Source organism: Amblyomma americanum, chromosome 1 (assembly GCF_052857255.1).
Source record: "Amblyomma americanum isolate KBUSLIRL-KWMA chromosome 1, ASM5285725v1, whole genome shotgun sequence".
NCBI lineage: Eukaryota > Metazoa > Arthropoda > Arachnida > Ixodida > Ixodidae > Amblyomma > Amblyomma americanum.
Genome location: NC_135497.1, coordinates 328,549,768 through 328,561,839, shown reverse-complemented (window position 1 = coordinate 328,561,839; position 12,072 = coordinate 328,549,768). Strand labels below are relative to the sequence as shown.

At 46.7% G+C, this 12,072-nt stretch overlaps 1 protein-coding gene across 2 annotated transcripts in view; it reads left to right on the top strand.

Annotated features, from left to right (window-relative positions):
* Positions 1–12,072, top strand: part of SLO2 (slowpoke 2) — a 604,504-nt gene that overhangs the window by 515,322 nt on the left and 77,110 nt on the right. For both annotated transcript variants that reach the window (XM_077649885.1, XM_077649886.1), the window contains exon 5: positions 11,809–11,868. In XM_077649885.1, the coding sequence (XP_077506011.1) occupies positions 11,809–11,868 (60 nt within the window). The remainder of the gene's footprint in view (positions 1–11,808; positions 11,869–12,072) is intronic.

Genomic DNA, 12,072 nt, shown 5'->3' with positions numbered 1-12,072 from the left:
GCGCTGCCAGAGCTCGCTGCCTTCCCAGCTATATTTTTCACCCCCTTCCAGCTTCCTTTCCGCTCGAGTAAAACACACACTAACCCACAAAAGGCGCTAATGGGCAGAAGTACTGAACGCCGCAGCTGCCGTCTGCTCTCGCAAGTCTAGTCCGAGTCTTATCCCTCCTACTGGAAAACGCGTTCTGCTTTACGGCAGAGCGCGCCTTAGATAAAATGGGCAGTCGGCCTAAAATCGTACCATTTGGTTTGTCTTGCAGAGCTGCAATTAAGTTTTCCTTCCTCCTTTTTTATCTGGATGTTAATCTTTCCTTTTTTTTGTTTTACAATAAATGGCGGAACGTTCGTGCTTTGTTCTGACAAAGAGGTAAAAATGTAGTGGTCGCTAAAAACAGGAGATTACCAAGTACAAAAACGCAAGCTAGTTCGAAACAAAACTTGGTGAGTCCAGACAATACCGGGAAATCATAAAAGGCACTCTCGGGCGTAGGAACGATTTAAACAAGCTTAATGGTTCGTGAGTATCACACTGACGGCTACAAATCGTCCACAGCCTCCCGCTTGTGTAATGCTAGTGCGGCTGTCACGGTGGGAAGAGTTACGCTTACTTGGCTACTTTTTCTAACCGTGGGCGGGTACGCTTTGCTCTTGTCTGCTACCCATTATGTGCGTTCGTGTGCTTCTCAGTTATTTCTTTCTACGCTACGCTGCCTGCTGTGTCCTGTAGGTGTTTTGCGTCACCTCGAGTGTGGTACCTCAGTGACCTTCAGTGGCGACAAAGACTTACACTCATTAGCTCTTCCGTGCTGCTGTGCTGTAACACGATTCTGCTTCCATTTCCAGTAGTAGCGATCCAGTTTGGCTTCGAACAGCTGGTGCTATATTTGCAGCCTCTATTCAAGGTCGACATCCTGTCCTACGACTTTAGGGCGAGCCTTCAGGCAGATTATGTCTCAAAAGAATCGGCCCATTCTTTAAGATAGTGCTCAGACGTCCTAGCCTTTTATTCGCTGGATAGTTCTCAGGTGGCTGAAGGCGCAACGCGCAACGGCTAGCTTCGTGAAATGCAGGCTTCTGCATCAAGTGCCTGCGTTCTGACATGGTGCGTCCGTTTGATTGCGTTATTTCGACTTCCTTTTGTAGTGTCTGCTCGTAATAGAATTTATATCTGATGTTGAGCCTCATTTTAAATTCGCGGGCCGCAATTTCTCAAATTTCACATAATATGTTCACCATTAAAAAAATGGCTGGTGGTTTAGCATTGCTAAGCACGACATATTGTGCGAAACCACGGTTTTTGCAACTGAACACCACCGCCACGTACCTGAAAGCGCTATTGAGGTGTCCACTGACCCAGGGAGCCAGTTATGCGCGTTTCCTTTTCTCAAAATCAACGGAGTCTAAAGCTTCCGCTGGTTTTGAGGCATTTAAAGGCGCATAACTTCCTCAATTTGTAGGTGGACGCCACCGCCTACTCACAGCGCGATTGAGGTTTCCGCAAACCGAGTCAGCCACTTTCACTAAAGGCTTCACACACACAGACACACACTGCTGAAACCCGGAGAGTGTGGCTAGAAGTTCGTTCGCACTAAAATTAATTTTCTATCGGGGTTTAGGTGATCAGAAGACATAGAAAATTTTCAGTACCTTATCTCAGCATTCGAATAATTCTCATATCAATGCGATCAATTTTAATCATCATTTGCAATAAAATCGAGTGTTCTTTGGCAAGTCCCTATGCCTTTCACTTTCTACGATGCCCTAAGTGATGCAGTTTATCGTTTTTTGCAGTGATAATTTAATTACCTAGTTGAGCGTTATGTTACGTTGGCTTGTTGAAATTCAGCGGGTTTGGTCTGCGGGCATGAGGAAGGCAATCTCGCTTCCTTTGTAGCTCCTTATAACGTGAGCTCAGGCAACTTCAGAGACAGCTTGTGAGTTGCTTCACGTCACTGCTGTCACCGAGAGAAGTTGTCAAGAGGTAGTTGGCCATTGGCGAGGCAGACCGCCCTCGAAGGAGCCGTTATCGAGCGCCGACGGAGACTTGCCACACTGGAATGCGGCCTCACGTGCTGCGCCTTCAGAGTGCGGTCCTTTGTTTGCAACGACATCGGCCTCATGAGTCCCGAAGCGCCGACAGGCCCCAGCGGAGTCCCCCGCGCTTATCGTCTGTCCGCTGCACGGGTCAACGGCACCAAATATTAGTCGAGCAAACTCAAGGTCGATCCTGAACCCGAGGTCCCTTTCTTGGGAAGAGACTCTATTCGTAATAAAAGGGTCCCTGAACCGCGATTCTTCCAATGGTACAGCACAGCGCGCGAACACGATATTCTCATTAATTACTAGAGAAAATCTACTGAATGAAGATGGACCCTTTACGAAAGAACGCGTTAACCTTCTGCACTCCCAGGGCACGTCTGATGAATTGCATATTAAACAGAATCGAAGAAACTGGCTAAGGCGTGTCAAGGACGCGTGCACGTACAACGCATATATTGTGGGGCGGCTCTCGCCGAAGTCACATGGTTCTCAGAAGCTCGCGCTACACAGACAAAAGAGAGTTCTAGTATAGCGTACGCAGACATACGCAAAGGCACAGCGTACGCTATAAATTAGCGTGCTTCGTACCGCGCATGCGCCAAACGCTGTTCCAAATCTAGCTTTAACTTACGTGCGCGTTACGTACGCTGTTTAACGAATTTAGCGTGCGTGCTCTTGCGTACGCTAGGTAAAATAGCGTTGTCAAGATGGCGGCACCCATGTCACCCGCTTCGGAGAGAATTTGTCAATGCTATTGGGTTTTTAGGCATTTTCATTGCCTTTAAATGGCACACGTGGTCTTCGCGTTGCCTCCCCTCGCCAACAGCATAACGAATGAGGGATAGACTTGCCTAATTTTCGATTCGGTGCAACGATTCCGCCGTTATTAACCCTAACAAGACACCGCCGGCTGTGGATTGGCTGAGTTTTGGATTTTTACGACAAGGTAGTCATAGACTTGCCAAACCAATTGTTTCGGCGGTAGGCAGAAGGGTCCGAAAGGCCTCAACATGACGTTTCTAAAACCTTGCTCGGTTCAATTACCTAAAAGAAATTAGGCCCTGGTTCGACTGAACTGGTGATGAACTGGCTATCTGCGCGCTACGACTTATATAACGTTGGCTAAGTGCGAAAAATGTGTCGCAAAATATTTTCACATTTTAACACCAGAGGACGCCACTGCGGCCAGCGCTATCGTTGCGTTCGGTTTGACACACGGTAAAATAAAAGTGCTCATGCTAATTTCAATGTAACCTCCCACTAAAAGTTTGCGTATAACGTACGTAAGCGCTTGGGCAAGTTGGTGTGTATTCATACTTAGCAGCGCAAAAAACGAGGACAAAAGCGAACGAGAAGACAAAACACAAGCGCAGCAAGTTGTTTTCACCGCGAAGAACAAGCTCGGTGGTGTGTGCAGTGCTGCGCGCAAAAAGCTTGAGCATGGTGGTGACCGCGCAAAGAGTAATTGCACGATAGCCCACAGAAAGAGACTCACAAATTGTGACCCAGGTGTTGTGCATCGTGTTCCGCTTTCATGTGGTAAGAATTACATCGGCCAGACTGGTCGATGTATCAATGAGCGTCTAGCCGAACACCGCAGATCATTAAAAGGTGCTGTGTCCTCCAACCTTGCAATGCACTGTAGGGGTTGGAAAGATTGCTTTCCTCACCTGGACAGGACAAGTATCTTGTTCAGGCACAGTGATAAAGTATGCTGGGAGCTGATAGAAGCTTACTTGATTAAAAAAGAGGCGCGTGCCGCATCACCGTCGGTCAGACTGCAGGATAAGAAAGTTCCTTTTCTGCGCAGTTTCTTGAGTGCGAGCAGACAGTACGGGGGGTTGGCCTGATGCGATTGCTTTCGTTTTCCTGTTGCTGTTGTGTTCCTATATCACGCAGGAATGAAATGTCATTGTTTTTTTTTTTGCACGCGTGGAAATCGGTTGTTGTGTTTCCTTTTGTTGTTTCTTGTGTTTTCTTACACCTATAAAGCTTCCTTTCTGTAAATAAAAATTCAGTTGATAGTCTGCGCTTGTGTTGTGTCTCCTCGTTCGCTTTTGTCCTCGTTTTTTGCGCTGCTAATTATGAATAGCGTTAATGTGCATACACATGACATAGCACACGTCTGCCGGGAGCTAATACCACATGATACCGCTATAACCATTACACTTGCTTGTCGCTGAATTCGCACAGAGGACATATTTTCTGTCACTGGCGGCTGCATTCCTCTCAGTGCAGACATTGATCGTTCCAGCTTTTCTTCGGTGATTCAACATTTTACGGATCCTCACATCATTGTTGGTGACGTCAGTCTCTATCACCCTCTAAGGGAAAGTGCTATGATGATCAATCGAAGAAGAGACCTGGCCTATTTCATGCACAGTCTAGATTTAATCACAGTCAGCGATGCTTCCCATACCTGTCTCCATGACACATCCTGTAGCGGCTGTCTAGATCTGGCGCCTTTTTGTAAAAAATCTCCTCTCCTCTGATAGCTGATGTTTTGATGTAGGAACGCATGGAGTGACCGCATTGCACCATATGTGCGGGTCAAATGGCTCACCCCCCCCCCCCCCCTGCTTTGCCTCGTTTACGGTGCACAGACTCAGGAGATCCATGGACGCGTCCTGTGCAGGCATAAACTCACAATCTAACTCAGAGGATCTGGTCACATCTTCTGTGCACGAGACAACAAAGCTTATAGATGTGCCTAGGCTGGGGACTTGCATCGATGTATAGATCGAAAGGCTTCGATGGGTTCGTCGGCGTGCTGAAAGTACGAGAGAACAAACGAAGTCTACATGCGACCTCGCCCTCTATGTCGAGCACAAAGCCAAACAAAACACCACCTCCAGAAGTTAGGAAGACAGCGCCAGAGAACGCTCTGCTCTTCCTTGAATCTCTGCAAGCCGCTCTCTCGAATTTGGCCAACTGTTAGAAACGTGCGTTTTATACTCCTTAAGCAATGCACCCTTTGGTGTGCAGGCATTTTGCCCACACTACCCTGAAGTACAGGTTGCTGAAGATTTTTGCAAGGGAACCTTGAGCTCAGCTCAATCTGTATCACCCTCTCCGAATACATATGCGTTAACTTTGTCAGGTGAGCGCATCGACTTTCTCTCTGCACTGCCCAAATTAGGCGCCACACTTACCACATCAAGCGCTCATCTGCTCCTGGTATAATGATCGGGTTTCGTACTTGACGCAATTTCACTTGGGTGTAGGGGCTCGAAAGGTGCTACTCTCGTATTTCAAAAACACCTGGTTTTCGCGTATTGTTTCAGAGCACTGGAACATCAGCGTTCGGTCGCCCTTTTAAATCAAGGAATGCCCCTTACAAGGTTGCCTCTTGTCAACCAGTAGCTTTATCCAGCTGCGTTGACAACGTCGTGGAGTGGAGGAAATGGTGCTAGCGAGACTTCAGGGGTTCTCAAAAATGAGTGACCTTCCTGCGGGCGTGATGACTGGTTTCGGCGCCGACGTTCTTCGACTAACAGTGTCATCGGCATTGTCATCGGCATCAATTGTTGAAAAAAAAAGTATTCGACGGATTGTAGCGGCCGTCTTCTTGGGCATCAGAGTTGCTTACGGCAGCGTCCTCGAGGCTTGACGTGATTCTTGTCTCCCTTGACGACTTAGGCGTTTGTGGCCGGCTCTACCTGGGGATTGTCAGCGGCCTGAGTGGCCGCCCAGTTTACATATAGACGGCTGATTGCGAGGCTAGCTGTCACAAGTTTTGCGATGGTTTTCCACAGGGAGCAGTCCTTATTACAACCTTAGTTAACGTTGCCTTCATTGGAGTTGCGGATGAACTTCCGGATAATGTCGACATCAGTGCATATGCTGACGACATCATCTGCATCCATGATTCTGGTGCCACACGTTCGTAAATGCGTGCAATACTGCAACAGGCGGTGTTACCTATATGCATCAGGGTACCTACATAGCCGGGGATTGCGCTTAGCCAGTTGAGAGTGTGTTGTGGTTGTAGTCACACGAGAATTCCTCTGCCGCTACCCTATAACGGTCGACGGAAATTCGATTTCATGTCACCCAGCAGATTTTTATGTATCGTCATTGACCGCGGTCTTTCACGGTCAAATCATGTTAATGTGTTAAAAAAAATACTTGTTAATTCTAGCCAAGTTCTTCTCTAAGTTGCAAACATCAAATGGAGTCAGTCCGAGTGCTCCTTACTCCGGCTATACCAAACGCTTTCCATAAGCTACAATCGGTACAGCCCCACAGTACTAATACAAGCCTTCATTCCTGCTTTCGCACATTGCAAAGCGTTCAAGCGCAGGTACTAAAGATGTACGTATGATTTCTACGGTGTTCATCCTAAGACACAACTGAGGTAGTTCGTGCCTTCTTGGCATCAGCCTATTTATCGTACGAACAACTATGAGCGTATTGAGCGTCACCCACTGTAGAATAAGAGGCAAAGCAGCGCAAAGCACAAAAACGACAGAAAGAAAGACAACACACGCTCTGATTTGTTCGTTGCGCTGCTTTTGCCCTTTTTAATCAGTGAACCAACTAGCCCAAGCTGTCGCTCTTCACTGCCAATGCTTCCCGACGACCGTTCTGACAGCAGCTTTTCAACGGATGTAAGTTGTCATGATTCCACATACCTTCAGGCTTTTCTCTCCCACATCTTTTCATCAACCCACAGTGTGGGATGGCTAAACCTTGAGTAAGATTACATATTTCAGGCGCACTGAAAAAAAAATCGACGGCACCAGTCGCTGGACTAAACACAGCATATTCTTACAACCTGGTCAAAATATAGGGACTATTAGGTCGTTTAAGTTTGACCTAGACTTTTTCACACGTGGAGCACGGTATAACTTCCAGAGAATGTACTCTTCTCCTTCGCTAGAATCATGCGTCCGCGCGGTAGAATAAAGATACATGGCGGAAAGCTGCGTATCTGTAGGAACAGTGCAGTGGGATACCATTTCTTGCGAAGAGAAACATGAAACCGCCTGAAATGTAGAGATTGGCGGCACAGTATGGGGAAGAAGCTCTGTCACGGGCACGAGTGCACGAATAATGCGAACAGTAGGGTGAAGTACGGAAGCCGGGCACAAATGAACCGCACTGCACGTTCGTAAAATCGCCGTCACCGCAGTGAGTACGGAGCGTGACGCTCTGCGGCAATCAGTCGTGACGTGTGACGAAGCGTGCATGCATCATTTTACCCCCGAAACGAAAAGAAGCAACTCAGAGTTGCGCCATCGAGCCTCTTCGCGACCCAAGAAAAGCAAACCGCAGCCATGCGTTGGGATTGTGTTTGGAGCAGTCTTATGGAGCGCGGTCGCTCGCCTACAGAATATATTTGGCCTGCACTACTCAATTCCCAATCGCGGGAATGGCGTACGAACAGTAGTGCCGTTTTCAAAAACGCACGCCACTTGCCTTCCTTCCGGTTGTGAAAGAAGTGCGAAAGCGGGACACTGGGCGCAACCAGGCACTCGACATAGACGTCTTCGAAGCTTGGATCCGACCATGACTTTTACCATTGCGCGTGGCATTCAGCGTAACCATGCAGGCAAGCCTCCTACAGTCTGAAATCGGGCGTTGCTTTCGTGCGATGGTACCTGCATTTAGTTGAACTCGCAGACTCTTCAGACTGCTCTTATCCATCCCATCACTAAGACAATGAACCACGTGATCGCTCTATGCCCAGTTTCGAAAACAGGCCACTCACGGAGGACCTTGTAATGGGCGCTGGGCCGGAAACAAGGAATGTTCTCCAGGCTGAGCAGTCGCTCTTTCGTTTATTGCGCAACACGAGTCTCGACTCGTGATTGTAATTAGGCGCGTCCTGATGTGGCCGTATATATTTGCGTCTCTCTTCTGTCCACATCGTCACCCATCACCACTCTCTTCCCTCGCCTCTTCGGTGTTCAGAGTAGCCGGCCAAATTATAATTCGCCAGGCCGACCTCCCTGCCTTTCTATCTAAATAAGCCTCTCTGTCTCTGTGAGCCAGTTATTCTACTATTATGCCCGGTAACAAAACCATCAGCGCTTTTCGCGCTGATTGAAAGTGCAGCGCTTCAACTAATAGCTTCATGTTTGTCCGAGTGGCCCTTATGCAGTGTGGTCGCTGGCCTACAGAATATGTTTGGCCTGCACTACTCAAGCTCCCAATCGCTGGACAGCACACGCAAATCCGCAGTTGTATGCGGCTGGACTCACGGTCCTGGTAAATGACGATGACTTGTAATGACACTTCCAATGAATGAAGGACCCTCCTTTTAATTTTTGTCTCAGGCCCGTCCGCTTCGGTAGTGCTAATCTCCGTCTTCTCCATCGCAAATGACACGTGCATTTGTTTAAAAGCGACTGCTGCGGTCCGGCGTAAGTACATCATTAGACACTACCGTCGTTATGTCCGCATAACAGCATACTAATACCATTACAACAGCATTGTCATTAACAGCGACACCTATCATCGTGCATAGCCAGAGAGTGCACCACTTCATTTGTTTCTTTACGTCGGCATCATTACTTCTTTTATGGCAAGTTTAGTCAAGATTTGGCGTGATGTGGCGCATAAAAGCATTGCGTTTTTTCCACAGAAGTAACCGGGTATGTTAGTAGTACGATGAAGAAAGCAGCAAATCTACACAACTTCGGGCGACAATATGGCTGGAGATTATTGCTTTGTTGGCGCCTAGAAAGCCCGTTATTAAGCCTCCAAGATTCCTCATCGCAGCTTAATCGCGAGGATTCCCCTCAGTACAACCAGGAATCGTCGAGCACTCAAGCCGTCGTCTGAGAAAATCTTAGCGTGATGGAAGCAAAAATGGCGCCCAAAATTCCGACCCGTCATCAGACGATTTGGAATACTTTAGATAATGATGATTACAGTTCTTGTACCACGAAGTCACGTAAAGCCATGAATGTTGCCTAATGGTTCTAAAGACCTGCATAGGCTCATAGAGGTTTAATGATAAGCATAAAAGACGAGAAGTGGGGATCAGAATGGTGGTAAATACTATATTATTTATTACCGTTAACTGTTTTATCTGAATATCCACTTTTGCTTTTTATTTGTTAATTTATTATACTATCAAGGTACAGAGCACATTGCAGAGGGGAAAAGCATTTCCCGACAATGATATATGCTTGTTTCTGATAGGAGCATATGTCATTGTTTCTCAACAATGACATGTGCAGTTGCAACAGGGCAGAAAACTGAGCTTGTCGATGTACGTTCATGATGATAAATCCAGGCGCTCACAAACAACGACACAGAGGGGACACAGCGCTTACTCGCAACTACAAGAATTTTTATTCAGAGGCTTCTATATATATACTACAAAAACCAAAACAAACCCAGAGTAATCGCACGCCACATGCCGACCGATGAGCAGGGAAAAAATTAACACGCGGTTTTCAGTCGCTCTTTCAAAAAACTTATCTCCCCATCAGACAAGCCAACTGAGGGGTCACTAACACATGTATGCCCCGTTTCCGCGATACGATAGGCTTCAACTATCTCCCGCGTTACACGACCTCGGTGACGAAAAAGAACACATGTTTTGGAAAAAAGGGGAGAACACTTCTTCTTGCGCTTGCTGCAGTCACGACAATGAAGAACCATATTGTTTGAAGTGTTACCTTTTTGCAAATCTCCGGCATGCTCCATCAGCCGCACATTCAAACAACGACCACTCTGGCCTATGTGCACTTTTCCGCACGACATGGGGATCTTGTACACTGTGCCCACTTTGCACGTGACATACGGTGATACATGTCTGACAGCACATCCTCCTTTTCTTTTCTTCGCGTCCAGCTCCGCCTTAGCTTAGCGCCTGGATTTATCATCATCACCCCTCATGTAATACCCCTTAAATGGGGCCTTTGAGGACTTAATAAATGAAATGAAATGAATGAAATGAATGTGCCGCTACGCCACGTCACGTTGCGTTATTGCTGAATGAAAGATCGGAATGTCGGCTCGAGAGCAGAGCTATTACATCACTGCCTGAATTATGCCTGCTTGTAGAGAAGAGTCACTTCATGAATATTATCGTGCTCGTAAAATATATTGTGCATATTATAGTTCCTAAGTCTTCGAAAAGAATTTAATTATGAACTCCTCTCTTGATCGCGTGTTTGAAAATATTGGCTTGCTTCTGTAGCTGCTATAGAGTATAGTGAAGTATGTTCGTACGTGTGCGTGAGCATATTCTTGTTCATAAAGCACAGTCAGTTCAGATGATCACGAGCTTATAGTCGGCAGTGCAAGTGTTTTCGTCTTAAGTTTACTTTCATAATATATATTCAGGAATAGAAACAATATATCTGTTCTTCGATTTTTCATCTAGGAGCATTTCTATTAGTCCAAGACCATTTCTATACTGCAGAATGTACCGCAGTGCGTTCTGCAGTGGAAGCAATTTTTTTATTGCATGAGTTGCCGTCACCGCCCATAGCCCTCTAAGTCGCTGAATAGTTGAAGGCATGACTGGGCAGTGCAAATGCGGTTCGAAGGAGAGTCCCTTGTACTTTTTGTCAAACTGGACGGTGGCTGGTGCCTTGCAGTACTTTCACCCGTCTTTAAGGACAGACACGGTGCACTTAACATTTTGCAAGCGCAGTGCGCAGTTAAGGTAATTACGCTTGTGGTCGCTTGCTTACAGTTCACAGGATTGGTGTGCCCTAGCTTCGCAAGCCGAGCGTAATAAATCCTATTAAAGGACAGTCGCAAATATGATCTCTCTGAAGTGCGCATTTGACACGTTTGCTTTGTACAGTCGACAAACAAAAATATTCGAGAAAACGTCTGTTATGTGACCAGCATTGTTTTCTTCGTGCGTCCATCCGGCACAGTCAATTTTTACAGCACGTTCCAGCAAATGTGTGCTTCTTCCCGTTGTGAGATCAGCGTATGCCCACTTCCAAGAGAACATGCCTATTTGCAGCCTCTAATTTCGCGAGAAACAAGCTGTTGAAAATATTCGTACTTTCTGACAAGACCTCGGCGAGCGAAGATGTTGCAGCACCGACTTAGCTTTTCGCCAGCGCCGAGTCACTGCTGCTGGCCAGGTTTGTTGCAGCTTCTTGAACGACTATAGAGCTCTAATGCAATCAAGAAACGTCAAGCGTGTTCTTGCAGCGAAGGCAATCCAGGCCACGGATTTCGCTACGAGGTTGACCAAGTTGTACAGCATGTTTCATTTGCTGGTCTACGAATAGCCTTGATGCAAACGCCAGTTTGTCATGGCTCATGGCTTATCGCCGATCATGGCTTATCACAGCTCGCAGCTGGGGCTGTGGAGCTGAGACCACGGCCCCCTAGTGAGAGGGCTGCGGTCGAATATTTTTTAAAAAAGTCTGTTTTTTTCGTAGTTTTTCACAGTCTGTGCTTGAAGCTCACGTTCAAGCGCAAAAAAAGAATGAATGGAAGTTTCAGCTAAATTTCTTGGTTGGACACTTGAGCTTCCACCCTATCGAAACCGCTGGTAATGACTTCCAGCGGGTGAAAAGTCACCTTCAACTTTACATCGCACTGTACGATATTTTTACAACATATTAACTTTTCCGTGAGCACAGCGCACATCAGCAAGGTGACAAGGTTACCCTCTCTTATATTCTCATAAATACACAAGTTTTCGCAAGAATAAACGATAGAAATGCATCATCTCTTATATAAATACCCCTTGTGTTTTACCTTTTTAGTGTGTGCCTGAACTATGCGTATATATTACAACTTTTTCAAGCCTCGTCTTCTTTCTCTGTCTCGCTTTCAGACTATCCTGGCTATTATAAGTTTCTCCGAGGCCTGTCTGGTTGTATACCTTACCTACAAGGTAAGTTGGAGTTTCAATCCTTCCCTTTTCTGCCCTCGCGTGAGTTGTGATACAAAGTCCTCTGAAACCCACGAATAAAAGCACGATGCGATTGGTCTCAGTTCTGGGTGACAATACCAGCTAATCTGAATTCCACTGGCAAGAACCGAGACGTTCATTCAGTTCCAAGTATGGTAAGCTATATGCCAGGCGACGAATAATGCT